Source organism: Psilocybe cubensis, chromosome 9, assembly GCF_017499595.1.
Source record: "Psilocybe cubensis strain MGC-MH-2018 chromosome 9, whole genome shotgun sequence".
Lineage (NCBI taxonomy): Eukaryota > Fungi > Basidiomycota > Agaricomycetes > Agaricales > Agrocybaceae > Psilocybe > Psilocybe cubensis.
The window spans coordinates 1,583,887-1,608,841 of NC_063007.1; the positions used below are offsets into that span (position 1 = coordinate 1,583,887).

A 24,955-nucleotide genomic window follows, 5' to 3' on the forward strand; every position below is an offset into this window, starting at 1 on the left:
ACCAATTTATTCTACAAGTAAAAAAAAATGTACTACATTTTGTACAAACAGCCACGCGTTGTACGCTTTTAAGAGGTAGGTCCACTCTGGGAGCCCGAGTTGGGCGCGAGGCAGGATTTCACGAGGGAAGTGTCGGTCCAGGTAGAGCCTGATTGAGTGGGGGTCTCGCCTAAAAGTCAACAAGACATTAGCATCAGAAGCGAAAGGTTGGCTGGACGACACTTACCAAGGACGTAGCCTGATACGGTGGAACGTCGCACAGTCAGCGAAAGTGAACATTTGATCGGAGAAAGCAAAGCAAACTCACTTGGGTCAAAGTTTCCAGCAGCCCATCCAACATATCCAAGGAACACTGTAGGTGTAAAGAATTATCGATTGAGCATCGTACAGGGGGATAAATAGAAGCAAGTCAAAGTTCTAATTTGCTTACCATCAGAGTTCTGGGCCTGGAAGGCAATTTGTTGGCAGAGATACTGGATGCACGAGGCGGTGTTTCCTCCACCAGTCTCAGTGTTGAATGCCTGGCGGCCATTGCAGCGGAGCCAGTTGGCAAGGGGTGCCCATGCTTCCTCAATGTTGTTCGTGACACATTCACTATTATATTGGATGATGCTGGGTGAGAAAATGCTCGAATTCCTCAAGTCAAAAACGCACCTGTTAGTACCGGAGTTGTCACTGTCCAAGTATTTGTGGACGTCAAAGATGAGACCGGTCGTGGATCCATCAGGGTTAACGACCTTCATCAACGCAGCTCCGGATCCGTTCGAGACAAAGGTTTGCGCGGACGTCCAGTTGTTTCCGGGAAGAAGGATGAGCTGAGTAGTCGCGCTGTTTAACAAGTTCTTCAATCCGTTGTTCATTCAACCTTTAGTAATTGATAAAGCTTACCCAGCTTTACGGATAGCGGTGACGGCTGCTTGAACGGATTGGGCCCAGAGGTTGATGTCAGGAACATCATGGGGTTCGTTCATCCTAGAATGAAAACATAAATACCACGAATGTGACGTTGAAGAAAGCGACGTACACTCCGAAGATGACTTTAGATTCCGAGGCGTATTTGGTGGCAAGACCAGTCCAGAGTTGAGCAAACACATCGTTGGAAGGACCACCTTGGCCGATGATCTACAGCCAGAGACACTTAGAAACATATTCTTCTGCTTGAGTGGACAATTGGTTGCTAACCTGACCGTTGAATCGTGCGTAGTTGTGGACATCAACAATGCAGGAGGCGCCAGTGGCCAAGCATGCCTAGATGACAAAAATATAACTGTATAAATAGGCATCCAAAAATATGATTTCTGAAGCCACCCACCTGAACCAGGTCGTCGTATTTCGCCAAGTTAGTCTGGTTGATTGTGCCAGACATGGCGTCGTTCGTCAAGAACTGCCAGCCAACAGGCAGGCGGAAGGTGTTGAACCCGTCATCATTGACAAAGTGCTGCATCTGTCCCTCGCCATCGTGACCTGAAATATTACCACGTATGAGGTTTTCGCTCGCAAAACATCTCGAAATAAACAATGACACGTACCGTAGTACTTGAGGAGAGGAGGCCAGGCACCGCTAGCAGTGCAGCTCTATTCCCATAATAAAGAGAAACATATCATGATTAGCCGCCACGCAACGACGCCATGAAGGAGATTGGAGATGCAACGTACACCGTCAGAGTTGCATCCAAAGTCGAAACCAGCGATGTTGATTCCAACGTGCGAAAGTTTGCCAGTAGCTCTGGACGTCAGACTCGCGGAGCAAGTGGGCGAGGGTGCAGATGTTGATGTAGCGGGAACAGAGGTTGCAGGCTTGCTTGTGCTACTTGCAGTCGAAGTGGGCTTAGCGGTCGAAGAGCTCGAAGCGACGCCAGGCAGGCATTGAGAGTAGTCTGCACAAAATGTCACAGGTTGGTCTAGTTTGCAGCAGTTACGGACATACATGGGTTGGAAACCACGCAAGTAGCTCCAGAAACACAGGTTGTCGCGCCTGTCCAGCCCTATACATAGTGAAAATATAAGACATCATGGCAGATTAACATAGTTAGGGGCGCGTACAGTGCCACCACCTAGAAAAGACATCACAGTCGAACGTCAATAAGTTAAAAACATGGCTAATAGCAAAAACAAAGCACGTACATTGGCCGTACAAGGGAGATTGCGCCTGGACAGCAACAGCGCCGAGGCCGAGCAAAAGGCTTATCGTCAGAAAAGACATCGCGTCGCTGATTCCTGGATAGGCGATGTCCAAACCTCAAAACATACAGCCATTTAAGTACTTTGCGAAAAAAAGTCATAAATACAACAGCTATAGATTCTCCCCATGGTCCCGAGTCCTCCTAACCGACGAGTCTCCGAAAATGGCGAATGACAACCTTCGTCGAAACGCAACGAGACCCTGGCTACTCAGGCTCCTCCTGGTGACGATACACCTGGTACGTGAAGGGTACTCACAGGGGTCAATATGCTGACCCTGCAACTTTTTTTTTGCCAGCGCGGTTGTATATCGCCTGAACATCGGCCCCCGCACCATCCTTCCAGAAACAGCCACGGAGTCCGAGACCCAAACCCAATGTATAATTAGAACATCGCCATTAGACTCTCGTTATTTCCGTCGAGCGATAGCATTGTTTCCGGGAGGATTATGAAAGGACATGAACGGAGATGAGAAGCGAAATGTCCTTGACGACGTTTATCCGGCGGAGGCGTATGCGTGCGCAGTACACAGTTTCTTCTCGTGATCTAGAGTTGCAAGATAACATGATGTATTTTGGAGAGGACCACTCGACCACACGAGGTGTCTGATTTCAAGGTCATGTTGAAGTTGACCACTGGCATTGAAGTTAGTGTGGCATCGGTGTGGACGAACCTCGAACAGGGAGATAACAAGTATCTTAATCTATGAGAAACCTTGTTAGCTAGAGCACATAAATGGAGACTTTTGAACGTACCGTCCACTGCTGGCGCTGATACATATTTGATAGAAAAATATGTATTGGTAATTATGTTTCCTGTTGGTTTTTGACGTATTTTTCTCGTATATAGAGTCCGGGGTTACCCAATTAGGGAAGCCCGATGCCTATATTCCAATAAAATACGTCAAAAAAATGTAGGAAACATAATTACTGGGTCTTATTTTCTTTGAAAATATGTATGAGCGCCAGCGGTGGTCGGTTCCGGAGATATTGTTGAGAGCAAAAGTAAAGAAACGGACGACTGCGATTAGTAAGCATAAACAGCTATTTTTAGACCATTCAAGAATCCGAGCATACTCTTTTCACACTTTTCACCATAAACCTTGGATAAACTGCAATAAAAAATGTATTCAAGTATTTAAAGAATGTATATACACTTAAGTGCCTTTAAAATTTGAGTAAGTGCTGTTGAATCAGTAGAATACGTATGGATGTTATCTGCCACCAATGTTATCTGCCAGCCGAGGTGCCGCAACACAGCCACATTTGCGCACTTCCGTATTCAATCCATGCTCGACGGGCATCCTGGTTTGATTTTTTGAGGCTCTTTGAGTGATATTCTAGATCATATATGAAGTAAATAATACCCAGGTAAAAAATATCAGAGAAGCTTAGAGTACAGACAAAGTAAAAGGTATATGTTTACATGGACCATTTCTCGGACGCGCGTCAGCGCCAAATTTTTGAAATTTGCCTCTCGTTTCACACGGTATTTCCCAAAATTTATGTTTGTGACAATCCGTACATATTGTCGAGTACTTTCAAGTCATTTCTCTTCAAAATTTTAACAAAAATAAAGCATCGTGAGTCTCTCTCTTTTTCTCTCCATTTTTTGGTCATTTCCCGTTTGGGATACCCACTCCTATGAACGGAAAACCAAAAAATATTCTGTATGAATGCAAGTGATCAATGTCGAGATTTACTGAGAAATTATGATACATATTTCTCCTGCGGTTTTATTGATATAGTATCTATTACATTCCTTTTTTACCATCGCGAATGGAGCCAAATCTACTATGGGTAAATCGCAGCAAAACGAGAATTTCACGGTCAATAATCATTCAAAAGTGGGCTACTGTAGTTATTTTACTTTCCGAAACATTAATGTGTCATTTAGGGAAACACTTGGGGCGGTAATGCATCATATATAGGGCAAAGCTGGTCCCAGGAAGCTTTAACATTGAATGAGTAGCCGTCAAAAACATCACAGAATATAAGACTCACTAGGTGGCTTAGTGACTTTAGGTATATCTGCCACATCTTCGGCCATTACCACAGCTAAACCTCTTTTTTATTTATCAGTACACAGTTTTATAAGATGAATCAGTATAGAAAGGGCACGTACAGCTCGAGATGCCAGTCGATATGACTAAATTGTGTCAACAATGGCATTAGCATCTCTTCACAAAACGGTTAAAGGGAAATTACCAATGAAGAATCCAAGGTCCAGGGTTGTCAGTTACGAAGCGAATTGTAACATTATCACTTGGTGACGTTCCAAGACTGACGACATCCCGCCTTACAGGATTCTCAAAATTGTATCCTGAACTTCCTGCACTTCGTACAACGGAGAAGCTATGCTGGAATTATAATGAATATAAGTAGGAAATTATTGAATACTGGAGAGACTTACACCATGTAAGTGGAATGGATGCTAGTAGCCATTGAAACGTGGTTATAAATTAGGGTCAAGAAATACTTCGAAAGGAACTCACAGGACTTCCAATCGAGCCACCCGGCATGGAAATCTCGATAACCTTGTTTGGAGGCAACCCATAGATTGATCCAGCAGGCATCAAATCCTGCGCTGTCTGGGCACCACTGAGGATTTGCAGCAATACAGGGACCGTCGGCGGGATAAAGGTCGCACCATTCACTGTAAACTTGAGGGTGGATATGTTGAACAGAATATTTAGGTTAATGTTCACATCCGCTGCTCCAGGAATAGGCACTCCTGGAGCTGCTGGGTTAGACAGTGGATGAAGATTTGTCTCTACCAGAGGTAAAGTTGCGTTTGAAGTCGTGACAGGGTCTGTCAGAATCTAAGTAACGAGCGTGAAGCTCGATCTCAGTACGTATCGTGGAACGAACTGAGTTGCAGTATCTACCTAAGTAACGAGCGTGAAGCTCGATCTACGAAGTGATGTAATAAGTAAATAATGAATGTTTAATGAATAAACTTTAAGCATACCTCAGTACGTATCGTGGAACGAACTGAGGTATGAATCAAAGAGAAAACAAAGGAAATGGGGGAGCACGATACACGTGATGAAAGAAACGGATGAAGTAGTTAATCTATGTATACGGCGTATCCGAGTCGTCATATTCTAACACTCCCACTCGTGTGAGGGCGTAATCCCATGATGTTGCAGAATTTCCAGTGTTTATCGTGAGATAAGGATTTGGTAAAAATGTCAGCGACATTATCTTCTGTGGGAACGAATCGTACTATCGCTTGACCCTTTCCAACGATGTCGTCTCGTAGATAGTGGTATTTCCGTTGAATGTGTTTGGTACGTGCGCGAAACTGTGCGTCTTTGGTGAGAATGATTGCAGCTTGATTATCGCAGAATAATTCTGTGGGACTGGACTGCTGGTGTCCGATATCCTCGAAGAAAGATCGCAACCACGCCAGATGTTGTCCGGCATGGCATAATCCGATGTATTCTGATTCTGTGGACGAGAGAGCGACCATGCTTTGTCGTTTGCTTCCCCAACCGATTGCAGCTCTGGAGGTAATAAATACGAAACCGGATGTTGACTTTGAGGTGTCTGTGTCGCCGGACCAGTCAGCGTCGGAAAACCCGTGAAAATTGAAATCGCCTTTGAAGTCCATATCCATTGAGACGTCATTTCCATCAAATTCGAGTGTCATGTCGGCCGTTGCTGATAAGTATCGTAGGACACGTTTTGCAGCTACCCAGTGATGTGCTTTTGGGTTTGCGCTGAATCTTCCCAAAACTCCCACTGTGTAAGCAAGGTCTGGTCGGGTTCCCATCATGGCATACATTAGCGATCCAACTACGCTTGCATATGTGACTTGTTTTCCGTCAATGTTCATCTCGTAAACTGTTTCATTGTTGCCGTCGGGGCTGTCTGATGTGAGGTGTAAGTTGGGTGCCATTGGAGTATAGATCGATTTCGAGTTAGACATGCCACATCTTTCGACCACAGTCTTGATGTATTGACTTTGGGATAAAGATATTGTTCTGGCCTTTCGATTTCGTGTGATTTGAATTCCCAGAATGTACGTGGCTAATCCCAAGTCTCGCATTTTGAAAGTTTCCGAAAGTTTTGATTTTATACTGTTCATGAATGGGCGTGAGTTTGCTGCAAGGAGGAAATCGTCGACGTAGACCACTAAGAAACAAACTTCGCCCTTTTTGCCTTTGAACACATAGAGACATGTTTCAGCATTTAATCGTATAAATCCGAGTTCTCTAAGTTTCTTGTCCAGCGTGTGGTTCCATGTCCTTCCCGCTTGCTTTAGGCCGTATAATGATCGTCGAAGTCGCCAGCAATGTCCTTTCGGAATCTCTACTCCAGCAGGCGGGTGCATGTACAGCTCTTCTTCGAGTTCTCCATTTAAATACGCTGTCGCCACATCCATTTGATCGAGCTCTAAGTCATATTTGGCTGCCAATGCAAGGATGATTCGGATTGATTCAAGATTTGCTACTGGTGCAAATACTTCCTTGTAGTCAATCCCTTCCTTTTGTGAGAAACCACGTGCAACTATACGAATTTTATATCGTTCGACGTTTCCATTTGCATCGTATTTGACTCGCGGAACCATTTTTGACGTGATGGGTTTGACGTGCTTTGGAGTCTGTACAATTTCGTACACATGGTTGTCGTTGAGACTTTGGAGTTCTTCAGTTAGCGCTGCTCTCCAGTGATGTCCATTTGGTCCGTTGAGTGCATCAATCGCATTTGTTATGATCTCGCGAGCATGTGGGCCAGTACTTGCAACACCAGCGAAGTAGATGTCTTCATGATCTACGTCATCAGGGTTTGTGTGATCGGCCCTTGATTCAGGGTTAGGGTCGACTTCCAAATTTGGACTGGCATTGTTTGGTGGTGATTCGTCCGTAATCCCCGAGTCCGATTCTTCTTCCTCGACAACTGGCCAGTTTTTCCTCTCGACATTTCCACTATCTCTTGATTGCTCGGATTGTGTTGCGGTTTTGGATCTTAAAGTTTTAGTGTTTGCACGGTGAGTGTCCTGCAATTTCTTTGCACGGTAATAATCATTGTTGGGTCTGTTTGGTAAGGGGTTTCGTCGAGGTCGGCTAGCTCCCACTGAGCTTGGGTCAGGTGTATAGGTCTTTCTCGGTCTTGTTATTTTTGGTGGTGGATCATTTACGGCGGTTGCTGCTGGAATGTCTGCAGGTGCGTCTTCTTGTTGTGTTTTAGCTCCCACTGACGCAATACTGCGCATGACTGTTTCAGCCATGTCCTCCCACTCGTCGTTAGATCCACTGCCTTCCATGTTATTTAAGTCGTCCAATTCAAGATCGGTAGAAGGAGGCAAATTTGGAGCATCTGTGTGTCGTAGGATTTCGGATTTATTTTGTAGGATGTCGTGTGATTTGTTTGGGGTGTTTGGTGTGTCATATGAACTTAGATCAATGGGATTGTCGTTGTTCTCATCAAAGCGAACGTGCCGACAGTGAAATACTTTTCGAGTTGCAATGTTAAGAAGGCGGTATGCCTTTCGCCCTGTTGTGTAGCCAAGTAGCAAGGATTTTATTCCTTTCGACGAGAATTTTCCTTTTCGTTTGCTTTTGGGTATTAGCGCATAGGCGACACATCCAAACGGTCGGAGCCATGATATGTCCACTTTCACCTTAAAAAGTTTCTCATAGGGTATTCCTCCAGAAAGTCCGGCAGCGGGTGCTCGTGCCATGATGAACGCCGCAGTGAGCATTGCGTCGGTCCAAAAAGACATTGGTACATTTGAATCTTCAATCATTGCTGTTGCTAGGTTTACCAGTGTTTGGTTCATCCTTTCAGATATTCCATTCTGTTCTGGTGTATCCGGCGCTGTTATGCGGTAGGTGACTCCTGTACTGGCAAGTTCCTTTTTGAATTCTTTTGATAAGTATTCACCGCCGCCGTCAATTTGGAAGAATGAAACAAAGTTTGGTGAGAAGATTATTTGCCCAATCTCTTCGCCGAATTGAGCTTGAACATCTGAGCGCCATTGTTTGTAGATTCCGAGTGCTTCGCTCTTTTTCTTCATGAAATAAATCCAAGGATATCGACTGTGATCGTCGATGAGTGTGATCCAGTATTTGTATCCATGTCGATCTTGGGGTTTGACAGGACCTCCCACGTCGGAGTGAATTATTTGGAGTGGTTTTGAGGCTCGTTCTCCTTCATGGGATTTGAAGAATGGCTTTTTCATCTTTGCGAGTATGCAAGGCTCGCATAGTTTGGGAATTCCAGTTACTTTGTCAATGTTGACGATGTGGCCATCTGACACCATCTTTTTCAGCCTTTCCATTGATATGTGTCCCATTCGGCGATGTAGAATGTTTATATCAATAGAGCTGAGTGCGAATTCGGGATTGGTGTAGTCTCGTGGTTTTGCATCCAGTTGATATAGTCCATCCTTATCCGATCCTTGAAGAATGGATTTACGACCTTTTGACAGTTTGACTGTACATTTCCCATTCTTGAAGACTGAGTAACATCCTTTCTTATCGAGCTTGCGAACCGATATGAGTGTGAGTTTAAAAGATGGTATAAACAGCACATTGCTTAATTTAGTTTCGATGTTCTTTCCTCGGATAGTATCACAGAGGGTTATTGATCCGATTCCAGTAGCGTTTACAAAAGATTTGTCGCCAAATTGAATTGGTTTTGGCGGGTCTAGTGTTTGGAATGTACTGGGATCAAACCACTCACGACATGGAGTCATGTGTGTCGATGCACCCGAATCAAGAAGAATATCGTGTAATGTGTCTCTAGTCTCATTTGCTGCAAGGTAGGCTTGAATGCGTGTTTTCAATGCTCTATTTACGGACATGGGAGTAGGATTACTAGATGTGTATGCCAAACCCGAGAATTGGGCTTTGTCCATTGCCTCAGTATCCGATTCATCGTCGTCATCTGATGAGACGGCAGATTCATGCTTAGCCTTGTGTCCAGACTCCTTTTTCTTCCCCTTTGAAAGTGATGTGGATGCTGCCTTTGCCTTTTCTCTATCCATTCGCTTCTTAGCAAAGCACTCCTTTGTGCTGTGTGACGTCGAATCTGGATGAATGTCGCAGTGTTTGGGAGTCTTTGTTTTTGACGCTTTTGATCGAGCGTTCAACGCTGACTCGGCATTGGTTGATCCTTGAATTCGAGTTGCTTCGGAAGCGAGGCGGTTGGATATTTCAGCAAAAGAAAGCTTTGAATCCTTTGGCAATGAGTTTAGGACGGTTGACTTGAAGGTTTGCCACATTTGATCGTCGGGTAATGAGTGGAGTAAAAGGAATGCGAGAAATTCCGAATCGAATGGCTTCTTCATTGCAGTCAGTTTGGCATCCGCTGATGAAATCGATGATATGTGGTCTTGGATCGTTGATACGTCTCCGTCCCATTTCTGACTAACCATGCCGACAAACGTGTAGAATGCGCTTACTCCAACGTTGGTGTTTTCGTGCATGTTGATGAGCTTAGAGAACAATGCGAATGCAGTTGTTTCCGATGCTGTGTCCAGTACCAGTCGATCAGATATGTGGTCGGTGATGATTCCGTGAGCCTTTGCATCGCGTATCTCCCACGAATCTCCGAAAATAGTTGTCAGGCCAGCAGCAGCTGCTCGAGCAGCATTTTCGGCTGCAACAGCGGCTGCCTGAAGCTGTGTATCGTCTGGTTTGGCATCTGCTGAGCTTCGAGCGGCTTGAGCGGCTGCTTGGGCTAGGTTGAGCGATGTTGAATCAGATGTGATTGGGGGTTTTGGAGTGATGGTGACATCAAAGACTTTCTCTCGTTTGAGTTTGGCGGATATTCTGAGTTTCCAGATCTGGAAGTTCTCAGCGCCAGTGAGAACTGGGCATTTGGAGGTGTCCGAAGTAGCCATTTTCGGGTACCAGCTGCTTGACAGCTGTGGGATATGTGTCGATCAGGTCTGATCTTGAGATCGCGATTGAATTGCGGACACTCGGAGGGTACGCAGTTGATACGAGTTCGTTTCGTTGTAGATCAGGGTTAAAATCGCGCTAGGCGGGGCCCATAACCTGTCAGAATCTAAGTAACGAGCGTGAAGCTCGATCTCAGTACGTATCGTGGAACGAACTGAGTTGCAGTATCTACCTAAGTAACGAGCGTGAAGCTCGATCTACGAAGTGATGTAATAAGTAAATAATGAATGTTTAATGAATAAACTTTAAGCATACCTCAGTACGTATCGTGGAACGAACTGAGGTATGAATCAAAGAGAAAACAAAGGAAATGGGGGAGCACGATACACGTGATGAAAGAAACGGATGAAGTAGTTAATCTATGTATACGGCGTATCCGAGTCGTCATATTCTAACAGGGTCTGCATCGGGAGCGCCCTGGTACCTGAGGATAGCAGAATTGATACCTCCGTCGAATCCGATGGTACCAACATTAGGCGTAGCACGGATCCAATAATTCGCCACGGGATTGTTTGTGGTTAGAATGAACGAATAACGCTGGCCAACAAAAATTTGTATTTCATCCACAACGAGCGGTTGCACATTCTCGGAGTCCACTTCGATGATTGTCTGATGGTGATGAAAATATGCTTGTTAAATTGGTCATCATGAGAGAAATAGGATAATACTGACCAGAGGGTGTCCATCTATCGAAAAGGTGAAGTTAGGATCGCATGAGATGGAGATCAGGCGGAATCGATAACGTTTGTTGGGCAAAACGTTAATAACCTCCAGAGGGGTAGCAGGACCTCCGGGGTAGCGTCCTTTTCCGTTAATGAGTGTTGCATCGAAGGTTGGAACAATCTGCTTCTCCGCCTGGGGCGCCACGATGTGATACCTACAAGGTTCATTCTGAGGAAGCAAGACATACAGTAAGAGGCAAACACTTACCAGTCCGCCAGAGTGATAATTGTTGACTCTGCATAATTGAAATATCAAGTTAGCTGAATGCGGCGGCACTTTGTGAATGGCAAGTCCATTTACCGTCATCGATATCATAACTGTGCGAGAACGATTGATGAGTTCTTATAAACTACGCGGTCCTTGAGCGATTTACTTACAGATTTTTATGTGGATCATTTTGGTCGTACACCACCAAAGGACCCCTGAGTCCGTCGCAATATTGTGTCGCTTTAAATGTATAGAATTAGCGCAGAGAAAGAAGTCATTATTTGAATCATACTCACAAAAATGGGAATGATACCAAAAAGTGCCTGCCTGTTCCCCTGTCGCGAATTCGTATAAAAACGAATGCTGAGGAGCTATGGGGCACTGTGTAACGCCGACTGGACCATCGGCCCAACTTGTTTTGTTTTGAAAAAATCCATGCCAATGCTAGAATTAAACCGAAGTCAGAAAGTCTCGCCTTGGAGTATCTCAACATGATACGCACTATACTAGTGCTCAGCAACATGGACGTGTCAACCAATTGATCAATGACATTCATGCGAAAGATATCTCCCTGTAGAATTAAATTTAATCATAAGCGATCAATTTATTCTTTACAACTCCAACAACGTACTTTGTGTGCCCGAATCAATGGCCCAGGGAAGGTTAGGGTATCTGATTTGGCTCCAGCAAGAACAGCACTAAAATTCGAGGCATTTAGCAAGTAATCACTATTAAAGCATAAAAATGTACTGACGATCTGTTGAAGCCATCTGGGGAGATTATTTTGTTTCCGATATAGAGGTCCGCTGCTGGTCCAATAGCACTTTTTTCGACTCCAGATCCTGTATTGTTCGCGTTTCCGGTATAGGCGATAGTTATATAGGACAATAAGATGACGTTGGAAAAAACGCTTCGTCGCATCTTGTGTTCAAAGGGATTAACCGCAGAGAGAATCGAAAGTGTTAAGGGTTAGACGTTAGGCGTTAGTATTTTATACTACCTAATTCGTGTCAGCCATAACCTCTCTCAAGTGTCCGCCACTACTGCACTCGATCATATTTCCGAACTAGTTGTCAGCCCTTCGGCAAAAATAACACATTCGTATTCGAATGTCAGCCACCATAGGTGTTTATATTGCGTTCCTTGGTTTTATACAAGACATCTCCCCACTACACGTTCATTCAACAACCTAAATCGAAATCGACATGAAGACCGCTTATATTATTTTTACCCTTCTTCAAGCCCTCGCTTCCAACGCTGTAAGATTTATGAGTCTCGTTTTATTCCAACACAGCTGATTCCTTCTCTGCAGTTAGCTCCTAGGGAGCCTGATACTGTCACCGCAGAAAGAGTATACCATACAATGATTACGGAGGCGCCTTACATGGTAGATATGACTACCACAGTGACTTGGACGTAAGTTTACATACACTCTACCCAAATTCACAATGCACAAAATGACAACGCTCCAACTTAGTGTTCCAAACACCCAAATCCAATCATCGACCTCTGTTCCAACTGCATCAACCACCTCTTGAGCTTGCCCTTTAGTCGTTCCAATTACTTATCAGAACGAAGCGGAGGTTCGTGCTCTACATTGATGATAATGTCTTCTTCTCAAGTCAATAGGGTCGATAACTTTCATATACCCTTTTAGATCCTGAATGATAGTAGTACCATGGTGCCTCGATCTGTTTCCTGTTACAATCTTAAATATTGTTTCATGCATTTTGTTCAACCATATATCTCAGTGTTGATGGCCAGATGACCTTCGCGCATCTTTATACTCAGGGTCTACCAACCAAGGTTCCTAAGAGCAAGTTGAACTTCATTCAGGTATTTAACACGGTCACGAGAAAATCACGACACAAAGTTATCTTCGTTGTGCGCGCCGTGGTACTTAATCTTTCATAATATATCATTCATTTAAGCAGACCTGTCGGTTCTGACATTGTTGAGAATTGTTTGTTGTAAGTTCCAGAATCTCTTCAAGTTATTGTTGATAAAAATTCGATTTTATTATTGAGTGGGAATCAGAAATTACAACAGGTTGAGTACACAACGAGCATGTTATTTTCTTCCCAAGCATTACAGTTTTCAACTCGGTTAAGACGTTGGGCCGCTCTGAGAGCCGGAGTTTGGAGAAATGCACTTTTGGACTAGTTGGGTGTCGGTCCATGAGTTGCCATTCCAAGTTGGTGTCAAAACTGTGTGATAATTAGTACAGAAGCATATCAAATCAGTGCAAATTAACTCGTACCGAGCTCGTAAGCTACAAGACCAGAAGTCAGCCAATTGATCAAACTATATGACATAAACAAACTTACTCTGATCGAAAGAACCGGCAGACCAGCCAACGTAGCCGAGAATAACTGACAAAAGAGTTAGATGCCACTTCCTGAGTCCAGGCAGACGAATGTACCATCAGAGTTCTGAGCCTGGAAAGCGATCTGCTGGCAGACATATTGCATGCAAGATGAAGTGTTTCCTCCACCAGTTTCAGTGTTGAGAGCTTGGCGTCCATTGCAGCGAAGCCAGTTAGCAAGCGGTGCCCAAGAAGATTGAATGTTGTTGGTAACACAGTCGCTGTAAACGTGATAAAATAAGATGTCACCGATCAAAAATAATAAATAGAGGGAAATCTTACGTGTGTGTTCCCGAATTGTCGCTGTCAAGGTACTTGTGGACGTCGAAGATCAGGTTTGTTGTCGATCCGTCAAGGTTAACAACCTTCAAGAGGGCAGCTCCAGATCCGTTTGACACGAAAGTCTCTGCAGATGTCCAGTTGTTCCCGGGAAGCAGAATCATCTGAGATGTGGCCCTATCATCCGTACACTGCTTAGTTATTTGTTAAAATTGAGGAAGCTTGCACGTACCCAGCCTTGCGGATTGCTGTGACGGAAGCTTGGACGGTTGCAGCCCAGGTGCTGATGTTAGGAATGTCATGGGGCTCATTCATCCTATAAAACATCAAGGAGTAAGCCCAAGGTAAGATCAGATGCGGTTATAAAATTCACGAACACTCCAAAGATTACTCTGGATTGGGAGGCATATTTCGAAGCGATGCTACTCCACAAGGAGGCAAGCACGTCGTTGGAAGGACCACCTTGTCCGACGATCTTTCAAATAATCATTCAATACATTGGCACGTATGTTACATCGAGAGTGGTCATGGTACATACCTGTCCATTGAACCTGGCATAGTTGTGGACATCAACAATGCAGTAGGCTCCAGTTCCAAGGCAAGCTTGTACAAGTGCGTCGTATTTGGCAAAGTTATTCTGGTTGAGAGTGCCGCTTTGTGCGCCACCAGTCAGCCACTGCCAACCGACTGGAAGACGGAAAATGTTCATTCCGTCGTTGTTGACGAAATGTTGCATTTGGCCTTGACCGTCAGGGCCTAGATGGTCATAATGTTCATCAGTCCCGTTTACCAAATTGCATATGGCCAAGTAACGAACCGTTGTATTGTTTGAGAGGTGGAACAACCTTGGTAGTATCGCATGTCTATAAACAATGTCAGATTTCAGTCTCGTCGATTCAGTACAGCGACCTACTCCGTCTGTGCCACAACCAAAGTCGAATCCAGCGATATTGACTCCTGCGAATCTAAGTTTTCCAGTGGCACGGTTGACAAGGCTTGAGCTGCATGTTGGTGAAGGTGCAGAGGTTGACGTCGGGCCAGTAGATGGATTGGAGGAGCTGCTTGGGCTAGCGGACCCAGGAAGACACTGAGAATAGTCTATCAGAGTAAGTGAGCATCATGTCGGAAAACACGAGGGAATTTGACTCTACATGGGTTCGAATACGTGCAGACTGAACCAGAGGCACAAGTTGTGGCACCACTCCATCCCTTTGCGTGAGATGCATATGAGGATTAATATCGCACGTTAGAGCTGTAAGAATGCCCACCTGCCCACCACCTAAGAAGGATGTCAAAATTAAGAAAATTGAGGCCATATTAATAAAATATGGTTGTACTTACATTGGCCATAAACCGGGGACTGTGCGTTTACCGCAAGACTAAGGCCCAAAAACACTGCGAGTGAAAGGAGAGTCATTATGTTGATGTTGAAGGGAATCGAGGTATCTGCACACCTTTATAGAGTCTGAACAACCGCTGGCGACCAATTCCACATATTCTTTTCCCGATAACTTACCGAGAAGGGATGAGAGGAGATACGAAAGGAATCCTGTCGTCGTTGGTCAGAAGTACATTAATGGTAACCAGAATAGGATGCAAGTGAGGCAGCGAGTGGAATCGATACAAAACCAAAAACGGGTGATTTTCGCGCCATCATCGGTCGTCGCTATAGCGTCGAGGTTATTTTTAGACATTCATGAGATATTCACACTTGATTTTCCGTCATTGGGTGACTGACATGTAGAGTTAACGGTGGATTATCCGTATTAGCTCATGTGGTCTAAAGAGCGAAAGACATGTTTCGTCTCTTGTGACACAATCAGCAAGAAACTCGGATTTAAGAGGGGTGTAAAGGTATCTAACCTCTTCAACCATCAGCACTTCAGCACTGAAGCTGAAGTTATCTAAAAGTTTTACGAGGCCAACAGACAGCACATCTTCGGAAATCAATAAATGGAAGATAGATGACCATAGTCGGTGCATACTCGATGCTCGATATTTGGTATTTTGGAAAGAAAGGATTGTCAGAGTCACAGGGCACCGCTGGTGGCCGCCGGCCTGGGCCCCACTTAAATCGCCACCTGAGTATTCCCACGTGATCATGACATCAGCGTCACATTATGCGTCGCAGATGGGAAGAAAATTCTACGACAGGATCGGAACACCCACTCTCCGAAATTTCATGGGCTAATGTGCATCACTACGCCAGTATCCGATCCACGGAGGAATCATCCAGATAGCTTGAGAAGTTTGCGATCCTTGAACAAGTAGAACGGTCTCAAGTTCATATCAATGGCCGGAAGGATGATTTTCTCAAGAATGAAAACAGCAGTCCCAGCCAAGATCCCATTCAAGCGGAGAGGCAAGCTGTAATGTCTAGCGTTTCCTGTCCGTACGATTAAATTTAACAAATCAATCGTTGAGGGATGTAGAGATTCGCCAGACTTTGTCGAAGAACCTATAGATGAAAGTGTGGTCGTACACTATCTAGATTGGTTATAACTCAAGGTCCAGTGGAATCTGATGTAGCGATCATCGACTGATTTTGTTCACTATCGAGGCTGATCCCTTTAATGAGTGAAACAAGGTCAAGTGCCCCAGCAGTTGGTTCTCGAAGGAGGGAGATTACCGATCACTATAGTGTCCGGACACATACTCCATTCAAGAAGCTCATGGGACAGCAATCAGTACCCAAAGATCCTTGTGAGTGTCTCAATTGAATACAGAGAAAATGACACTAGAAATTAGATAGTTTTTTTAAGAGTCCAATAATAACCACAGAGCGTTCGAGTAACGAAACAGGCAGCCAGAGTTGAGAGCGAGAGTATAGCAAACAGACCAGACGATGAGGATGTGAAAGAGGCAGTGGTAGTTTTAGTGGAATTCACGGAGTTTTCTTCTTAGAAGCGTATGTCAGAGATGGAGCGGGTGCAGAGGAAGAAATGCCGTAGCCTCCAGCTTTCATAGCCTTTTTGGTCGCTGCCCTCTTCTGAACATAACGCCAGAATTTCTCGAGATCGTTCCATAGAGCCAAGGGAACCACAATAATCATGATCGGGATAGCAATTTCCCAGAACCTATGAAACTGGATCAACAACATTGCTTTAAGTGGGGAACAGGTAGCAGAGTACGAACAGCAAGTCTGAGTGGTTGTCGACGGCAGGCATGGGTTTAAAATTCATTCCCTATATGTGGTGGTGCATACGCATAAGATAATGCTGGTCATTGATATAATAAAGCCAGTCCTGACGTACAAAGTAGCCGGTAAGAAGGGTCAAGGGTAAACATGTGATGGTGGCTGTAGTCAAACGGCGCCTGGAAGGTAAAGGGTAAGAGTCAGATACCTTTTCATCGAAGAATGAATTGTCAACTTGCATCACGTCGTTCATCTCGTACGATGACATCTGGAAAAAATAAAATAACAGTCAACCGAGTGATCAAAATCAGATCCAGCAAGTGGCTTACATTGAAAGAGTAATCAATCAGGTTCTGTGCAATTCCCGCAAAAATATCCAAACTAGAGAGAATATAATCCATATGATCATATACGTCCGCCTGGAAAAAATGTACGTCTGAGCATGTAAAATGATACAGTGGATAATGTTGTTGGCATACGAGGTATATCTTTGCTTTGTGACTCATGAAGCCTACGACTTTGACGTTCTTATTCGCTGGATCAGAGAAATCAATGAGGGCCGCACAGCGATCGATATCATATCGTCGTAGACCATAGATAAGCGTTCTGATAGGATCGAGTGTGCGTTTGTGAAGGATAAGATCTCCAGACAAAATGTGCACTGGATGGTTTAACAGTCACAGGAAGTACGAGTAAGCAACGACTGTTTGGTTAGTATTCTGGAATTTGACGTACGATCCCTGACAGTGGCCATCTGAGGGCTGAGTAAACTCTCAAGTTCCATTTTATGGATGGTTGCATGATATGCTTCAACGACTTGAACAGCCTTGTCGACAACTGGCCAGTCATGAAATATACACATAAGCATTGAATTATTAGGTTATGCCAATGGCAGTGACAAAATATACCCACCAAGGTCAAGTAATGCATGAAGTAGGAGGGACGGATCCGCAGAGCTTCTGAGAACAGTGTCACGACTCTTCAGTCGGAATGATATAGGGGCAGTTAAATTCAGGTGAGGAATCGGGCGAATAGAAATAATAGTGCCTTGAAAGAAACGTTGTAAAAATGCCTTCTGGATTGCAATCATATGACGGCTCACCATCTCGCAGCAAGAAGAAGAACATCGGTGTTACATCCACGGCAATACCAGATCCCTGCGTCATGTTGAGATTCTTGTTTCCATGGTCAGATAGCAGACTCTTACGCACCTGTTTGAGAGCCTGGATTGCAATTTCGTCTTTTTCACGATCTTTTCGAGACCGTTGATGCTAATCTGTTGTTAGAAGGATATCGTTTGCTACGTGAATCTGACTCACAGCATGGTCTCTCATTATCAAAGCAGAGAGGTTACTTGCAATTTGTGTCCTTGATCCAATCAAGCGCGACGCCTTCAAATCATGTCGGGTGGAAGGTAAAAGAGAAGCTTGTCTATAACGTCTGACAAGCGACTCGACATGCAATAGAGGTTTCTTCCCAGGTTTTTCAAGCTCATCTGGCTCTTCAATACCTTCCTCCTCATCGTCTGGAGAATGACCATCTAGTGGTTCAGGAGAACTGGAGCGAGGTGCAGCAAAATATTGTGTACGAGAGGCTCTAGAAACCTTTTCTTCATCATCAAGAAGTTCGTGGCAGAGAAGGCGAAGAAAAAGATGTTGAGGGTAATAGTCAGCTTTGGACCGAGTCTTCGAATGTCCATGAAAAATGTCCTCCAAAGCGAGAGGATGTAAGTCTACAAGATAGCACAATGACCAGGTTGGGGACATTATTATCAAAAAGAAAAAGGAGCATCACGTACTGTACTTGACAGCGAGTGATTTGACCACATCCCAACTAATACCTCCAATGTTAATCCATCTGACTTTGACCCATGGATCCCTTGAAGGCAGATCTGAAGAATCAAGGTCGCCAATAAATTCCACAAATTGTTCGTTGTTCATCCGCCGAACAGTACTTCGAACAGCAGAGTAATCCACAACCTCTATCTGGCACTGCTCCTTGATGTGGGCATAAGCAGCGTCTACAATTGGACGGCGGGGATCGATGCCTGGTTCTGCTCCGACACCTCCTACATTTCCCAGTAAGGAAGCCCCGCGTTGCATGGCCATGACTTTGCGCACCGCCGCCCGAAATCGCTCCATTGGAGGCATTGGCCCAGATACTGTCCGAGGAATAGTAGACACTTTAGTTCGAGCCTTTGTTTTCAGTGTGTCGGAGCGAGGAGGAATGGTTTGTTCTGGTACATGAGAATAGTTTGGGAGCCCAGGTAAGGTTGTGCTCTCCTCTTCTTCCAACTCTGGGGTGAGGGATCTCCCTTCTGAATCAGTGAGACTGTTCTCCCGTGGCATACTGGGCTCGTTGAGGGTTCTCTGATATGTGTCGAGAAAGTCTGGCAGCAGCAGCACAAAAAGGGCTATTTGAGGCCTCCGCTTTCATGCGGATTGCGGCGATTTTGCGTGTCGTCCATGAGTCTGTCTCGAGGCTGTCAATGGTTCTAAAATTGTGGGTGCCAACAAGTAAACATGCTGCTGAAGAAAAACTCGTAATAAAAAAAGAGGAAAAGCGCACATCTGATCCCAGATCTATAGTGGTCATACCTCAACTTCATTTAATAGAAGCTAGGCATCGGCGCGCTTTTGTGGTGCGTTTAGCATTTGCAAAGCAATGTTGAACTAATGTTGAAGTCGACAAGGTGGCTCCAACGCGGCAAATTACCTGTCGTGGGAAAATTGTGCTGACTAATGTGTACAAACTACTACTAGTAAGGAAGGTTTAGGCAAACACGACAAAACAAGTGCTGCCGCTTGCCAAGGCATTTCAAGTGCAATACCATTAAAACCAACATTGACAATCTTGATTCTATCGCTACGACATTTGATATCCTTTATTGCTAAAAATGTACCGCAAAAGATCTTTTGCTGTGGAAGAACACCACAGCTCGAGCGAAGACGAAGACATTGAGGACGATGAAGAGGTATCAGAACCCGAAGACTTGCCCAACGAAGGCACCTCGGATGCGCGTCAAAAGGGCAAAGGAAAGGCGGGGTATCGTGCAGAGGAGAGCCAAATTATTGTAGAAACGGCTTTCGACGCGTATTTCTCGTACAACAAACCTGGGCGAGTGCAAACTTCATCCAATGTTTATTCTCAACTCGTATTACCCCTGAGCCCTGAAGAATATGCAGAGTCTATCGGTACAAAATCCAAGGGAGTGGATTCCATCCAACCAAGCATACTGCACGAGAGCAACCGGAATGTAGTTTTCTCTCGTTATATGTGCGAACTCAATGAAGGTTTCAACATCCTTTGTTATGGCATAGGGTCGAAAAGACGCATCCTGAACCAATTCGCGACCAATTCCTGTTCAAAGAGAGGACATGTGGTCGTCGGGAATGGCTTCCAACCTGATTTTACAATGAAAGACCTACTTAACGCTATCGAAAATATCCCCCCAATTCAAGAACTGGACCTTCCTTCTACTGCTATCGACAAACAAGCACGCAGAATCCACGACTTTTTCGCGGACCCTGACCAAAAGCAACATTTGTACATCATAATTCACAACATCGACGCATCCCCCCTCCGCAACCAAAAGTCCAAGTCAATTCTTTCTCTGCTTGCCCATAACCCCCGCATACACATCATCGCCTCTATCGACCACATCAATGCGCCTCTCCTTTGGTCTTCCTCCGAAGTGTATGCAAGAAAACCAGACAATACTGGCAGCATTCCTTCCCGTGGATTCTCGTGGCTCTGGCATGACCTCACCACTCTCGTTTCTTACGACTTTGAGCTCGCGTTTGCCGATCGTTCATCGCTGGCTGGTGCACACACAGGCGGCGCACGCCGCAAGACAGACACTCTCGCTGCCCAAAATGCCACCGCTATGAGCGAAACCGCTGCCTCCCACATTCTGGCATCCGTGACCCAGAAGGCCCAGAAACTGTTCACTCTGCTCGGTGACCGGCAGCTGGAGGCCATCGATAATTCTGCTGACAGCGGTTCGAACGATCTGCAGCAATTCGGGATGGCTTATGATACCCTGTTCCATGCGGCGAGAGATAACTTTATTGCAACTAGTGACACTGCTCTCCGTGCATTGCTGGGAGAGTTCAGGGATCACAGTCTTGTTGTGAGTGCACAAGCCACGACGGGCGGGGGAGAGGTTCTCTGGATACCAATGAGGAAGGAGCGGCTTGCGAATGTACTTAGGGCACTAAACCCTACGTAGATGCTTTGCTTTGGTAATGGTTGTGACCATCTACATATATTTCCTTCGTTCCAAGATCGATAGTAAAAGTCTCCGATGGGCCTCCTTGCGAATTCACCTTTCGAAATGTAATCGGCGTCAAGGGATGAGCTCTCTGGTGGGCTGACGAGTCGTCTGTATGAAAAGTGGGTATCGCGTCATTGTCGAACAGCCCTAGTTTGGTCTTCCTGAAGACGCGGCAAGCCATGATGTTCATGAGCATGATGTTAGGCCCAGCGAGCATTGTCCGATACGTCACAGGAAGAGAAGGGAGAGCCATCAGGACGACGGTCAAGAGGTTGCTGGTCACCGTTGTACTATCGTTAAAAGGACATAAGCATACAGCTCACGCACCGTTCGTATGTCTGACTCACAGGTAATAAATCTGACCATCCTTCAACAATGCATGGGACAATGAAGGCATGCGTTGGCCGAGAATCATGGCCCGAAGGCGGAACCTATGCTTCTCCCCGACCACCGAGTTCTGCATCAGGCGCCACGAAATGGCCAGGAAAACCAGAGTATCGTTGACGAGTGGGGCAACCGCCGCGCTCGTCACGTAACCTGCGACGTGCTCGCTGATGCAATATCCTGTTGATCCTATGCGGACCACGGTCACAGACTGAGTTGTCATCGCCGCTGTCCCGACCACGACCAGCCATAGGAATCCAAAGAACGTGGTGACACATTTGTCCCCTTTAAATATCGCTCTCACTCGCAATGTGAAAAGCAGTGAAGTGAAGGATATGGCGATTGTGTAGATCCCCGCCATCCAGCCTTCGAATCGCATGCATGTTGAAATTTGTGCGGCTGTTTGGAGGTTATGATGAGCCTGTATTTTCATAATGAGAGGAACGGAGTCTACTTTGGAAAACAGTGATCAGGACTACGAATGCGAGGGAAAAGATCCTAATTGTAAGATGATGGTGAATCGGTTATTGTGAGGCAAGTAACGAGATCGTAAGTCAATAACAATACCTTGACACAAAATATACTACTGTAGGAACCTTGATACGATAATGGCGAAGAATTTTGTATTCGGCTTTCAAGTTATGCAATACATCCCATATCATGATCTGAATCAATATGTAAGAGCAAGTTTTGGGGTTGTAAGTTGGAAATGAAATGGGAGCAGGCTCACCAAGCCTTACCGCGCTGCACGAAACATAGACATAAGACGCCAATTCTTTCTCGGTTTGTAAACCACCGTAAAAGGAAAGATCCGACATTGATCTGGGCTACTGCTGCTGGGCTACGCCTATTCCTTGAATACGTATGCGCGGGTTGTCTACTGAATAATATAGTAACGGACAAGGAAGGCAGGTAAGTTAGTACGTCTGGGGGGTTGGTAAAGGACTTTCCAACCTCGAGCGGCATATATACCTCGTCCACTACGTAAACTCATACCCATTGAATATGGGGGAGGAATACCATTTGGACAAGCCCGACTGGAATAATCAACTCCAAATCTGACATGCGGTTTTTGAAGTATGAACCCATCTTCATCATTTATGTATACCTAGTACAGAGCTCAGGCGATTGGATACCAACCTCTTGATATACCTTCTCGTCGCAGCTGCCATGACGCTAACTGCTCAATACTTCCAGTTTCTCATAGACATATCTTGTTTAACGGAAGCCAGTCGTAAATAGCCGACCCCGACCTGTGTTTCCGGTTAAGTAGTACGTCCACAACTCGGGGTATGGAAATCCTTTCACGGTAATTGGTTGACGGATTGGCCGCTCGTCGACGAGGAACACTAAACTGGAACCTGGTAACGAGTTGCAGCAAAATTATAACGTCATTATTGGCTCGGTCGCACAGCCACTATAGGGAACTTGGCACATATACAAAATCCGATTTATTCTACCAAAACCCATTATTATTGACTCAATGCAACGACATGTGGGATTAGTGACGAGAAACCAAGAAAACAAAAGTGTAGTGTTATATGGGTGTCAAGTAAATGTACAAATGCGTGTTTCTGACAGGTAATGTGGATGTGGGGAGTAGTTGATACAGTAGAAAACGAAGATAAGGGGTAGTCTACTGTTATCAAATTTTTAAAGGCCTTGTCGCGCGTTCGTCATTTGGCGACAGGCTTTCAGGTGCCTTTCCGGAAGCTTGGGATGCAGTATCGTCCTTGATCGAATTGGCTTCATCACCCCTGTATATCTGCAGAACAGCAATAAGAAAATGTCATGAGCAGCTGTAACCAGTCCCAAGTGTCCTATGTTCTCACATTTAAGTGGCTCATTGGAACCTCATCTTGCCACACCTGCTGGACGACCGTGCGGCCAATACGAATCTCTCCCTGGATGCGATCAAAATTGCGTGAATATGTTTTATTGTCGTCAAACGAATTATCAACGTCTGAGAGCGGTGGTGGCCCGCCAACGGCGTCGGGACGGTTGTTGAAGGTGGCAACGATTGTAATAGCATAGAGCTTTGTGAGCATGATGGCAGGGATGACAAAGTAGACGCTTGTCGTCATTTTCTCGCGGAAGCCCACAAAGAGGACTGCACTGCATATAGAGGCAGTGGCTTGAAAGGGTCGTGTAAGGCTTTTGAAACAATCAAATAAAATTCCAAGGGTATTACCTGTGAAAACACCTGTCTCAATGGTCAAGCGCATGATTCTTGTAAGCAGCAAATCGGTGTTTCTAAAGCCTGTTTGACTCCTCGATAGCTGTGTTTGCTTAAGATCAGCGGACACTCGGCATACTAAAGATGTAGCTTACACAGTAGGTCATACAACCAGCAATTACTATGTCGCATGCAGCACCCAAGCCATTCCAGAGCTGCGAAATGTGTTAGTCAGTAATTTTCATTCATATGGCAATGCTGAAAACATACACCGCAAACGAGATAGATGTGTTTGATCAGAACAAGGTTGGATAGGGACTGGGCGGAGTGCATTTTACCTCCAAAGACAAAAGCTGCAACCGCTCCGGCAATCGCGAGCTAGAGCAGTCGGTTAGATAACGAACGCCACACATTGACAGAACCCGTCAAGGACTCACAGCGGCGATTATCACGCCTACAATCTTTGATCCTGATAATAATGAAATGCGCCAAGCGAAGGTTAGATGGCATAACAGGCCAACTATTGTGAAGGATGTAAGTCTACTTTTAATTTGTCAGAAAATGAAGCGCACTGACCTATTCCGCCCAGTATTGGAAGCGTGAGCCAAAGAAGGTGGAGATGATCCAAGGCCATCAGATCCCCATAGCCAGCAGCGAAAACCAGATGTGTATCCCGAGTGACCATGAGCGTCTGTGCCAGTTCCAGAGCCAAACAAGAATACACCAGCCCCTTCATGTACTTGGGATCGTCGGGGAAGCTTAGGTAGTAGTTGTCTAGTGCATACGTGATGAGCGATCCATCCTTCAACGCTGAAGATATGGCCTATACTCACAAACTTGAACACACAACACCCCCTGCAAGCCCCATGTAACGAGCCCACCGATCTGCTATTAATGAGAGAAAATCAGGTCAGGTTAATATTTCTGCTAGTTTGTGGCGCGCGTGTAGGTTCGACATACTAATGAGGTGAGCCTAGACAAATTAGACGCGTTAATATGATTCCAACGGAGGTTGATAGTATAAATATCGACTCACAAAGGCTGGGCTACGGCCAAAAGATCTGCGGCATTGATGAACGGGTCGATGGGAGCCATGGCTGAACAGATAGCCTGTGGGGTGCTTGTTTCGAAAACACGCCCCGCTATTATAGGAATTAGTACATCTCGGTGAGATCGGCGCCTAGAATAACATCCCACGCCAGAAACTAGAGCTCTTTGTCGTGCATAAATCAATAGACAGATGTAGCTACATGTGGATTCAATTTGACGTTCATCCAAACAGGTTATTCCTGTAATATGTCGGAGGTCCCCAA

At 45.2% G+C, this 24,955-nt stretch overlaps 8 protein-coding genes across 8 annotated transcripts; 2 read left to right on the forward strand and 6 right to left on the reverse strand.

The window, feature by feature from the left end:
- Positions 1 to 68: 68 nt before the first annotated feature.
- JR316_0009936 (Endoglucanase EG-II) lies at positions 69 to 2,203 on the reverse strand (the record flags this gene model as incomplete). Its single annotated transcript, XM_047895616.1, has 11 exons — positions 69 to 169; positions 227 to 352; positions 431 to 594; positions 655 to 828; positions 889 to 972; positions 1,025 to 1,122; positions 1,183 to 1,248; positions 1,313 to 1,464; positions 1,530 to 1,575; positions 1,657 to 1,985; positions 2,125 to 2,203. 11 exons carry the CDS (start codon positions 2,201 to 2,203, stop codon positions 69 to 71), a joined length of 1,419 nt encoding a protein of 472 aa, XP_047745335.1.
- An 8,065-nt stretch (positions 2,204 to 10,268) lies between these two features.
- Positions 10,269 to 11,796, reverse strand: JR316_0009937 (Laccase-2; the record flags this gene model as incomplete). Its single annotated transcript, XM_047895617.1, has 10 exons — positions 10,269 to 10,293; positions 10,352 to 10,374; positions 10,493 to 10,705; positions 10,769 to 10,973; positions 11,027 to 11,054; positions 11,120 to 11,136; positions 11,340 to 11,470; positions 11,529 to 11,597; positions 11,658 to 11,754; positions 11,777 to 11,796. The coding sequence occupies 10 exons, from the start codon at positions 11,794 to 11,796 to the stop codon at positions 10,269 to 10,271; spliced, it is 828 nt and encodes a 275-aa protein (XP_047745336.1).
- Positions 11,797 to 12,231: 435 nt separating this feature from the next.
- On the forward strand, positions 12,232 to 12,564 carry JR316_0009938 (uncharacterized protein; the record flags this gene model as incomplete). Its single annotated transcript, XM_047895618.1, has 3 exons — positions 12,232 to 12,285; positions 12,339 to 12,442; positions 12,504 to 12,564. The coding sequence occupies 3 exons, from the start codon at positions 12,232 to 12,234 to the stop codon at positions 12,562 to 12,564; spliced, it is 219 nt and encodes a 72-aa protein (XP_047745337.1).
- Positions 12,565 to 13,132: 568 nt separating this feature from the next.
- On the reverse strand, positions 13,133 to 15,087 carry JR316_0009939 (Endoglucanase EG-II; the record flags this gene model as incomplete). The annotated part of the gene is made up of 10 exons (XM_047895619.1): positions 13,133 to 13,233; positions 13,354 to 13,398; positions 13,449 to 13,612; positions 13,674 to 13,847; positions 13,903 to 13,986; positions 14,048 to 14,145; positions 14,209 to 14,426; positions 14,488 to 14,533; positions 14,584 to 14,768; positions 15,012 to 15,087. The coding sequence occupies 10 exons, from the start codon at positions 15,085 to 15,087 to the stop codon at positions 13,133 to 13,135; spliced, it is 1,191 nt and encodes a 396-aa protein (XP_047745338.1).
- Positions 15,088 to 16,554: 1,467 nt separating this feature from the next.
- Positions 16,555 to 19,154, reverse strand: JR316_0009940 (Cobalt/magnesium transport protein CorA; the record flags this gene model as incomplete). The annotated part of the gene is made up of 11 exons (XM_047895620.1): positions 16,555 to 16,747; positions 16,806 to 16,855; positions 16,925 to 17,074; positions 17,136 to 17,225; positions 17,286 to 17,467; positions 17,542 to 17,643; positions 17,719 to 17,853; positions 17,909 to 17,963; positions 18,018 to 18,077; positions 18,126 to 18,538; positions 18,605 to 19,154. 11 exons carry the CDS (start codon positions 19,152 to 19,154, stop codon positions 16,555 to 16,557), a joined length of 1,980 nt encoding a protein of 659 aa, XP_047745339.1.
- Positions 19,155 to 19,702: 548 nt separating this feature from the next.
- On the forward strand, positions 19,703 to 21,037 carry JR316_0009941 (Origin recognition complex subunit 2; the record flags this gene model as incomplete). Its single annotated transcript, XM_047895621.1, has 1 exon — positions 19,703 to 21,037. One exon carries the CDS (start codon positions 19,703 to 19,705, stop codon positions 21,035 to 21,037), a length of 1,335 nt encoding a protein of 444 aa, XP_047745340.1.
- Positions 21,038 to 21,425: 388 nt separating this feature from the next.
- On the reverse strand, positions 21,426 to 22,284 carry JR316_0009942 (uncharacterized protein; the record flags this gene model as incomplete). The annotated part of the gene is made up of 2 exons (XM_047895622.1): positions 21,426 to 21,865; positions 22,197 to 22,284. The coding sequence occupies 2 exons, from the start codon at positions 22,282 to 22,284 to the stop codon at positions 21,426 to 21,428; spliced, it is 528 nt and encodes a 175-aa protein (XP_047745341.1).
- An 827-nt stretch (positions 22,285 to 23,111) lies between these two features.
- On the reverse strand, positions 23,112 to 24,737 carry JR316_0009943 (uncharacterized protein; the record flags this gene model as incomplete). Its single annotated transcript, XM_047895623.1, has 10 exons — positions 23,112 to 23,231; positions 23,299 to 23,600; positions 23,658 to 23,745; positions 23,798 to 23,857; positions 23,913 to 24,020; positions 24,080 to 24,162; positions 24,219 to 24,416; positions 24,476 to 24,530; positions 24,603 to 24,615; positions 24,679 to 24,737. The coding sequence occupies 10 exons, from the start codon at positions 24,735 to 24,737 to the stop codon at positions 23,112 to 23,114; spliced, it is 1,086 nt and encodes a 361-aa protein (XP_047745342.1).
- Positions 24,738 to 24,955: the final 218 nt, after the last annotated feature.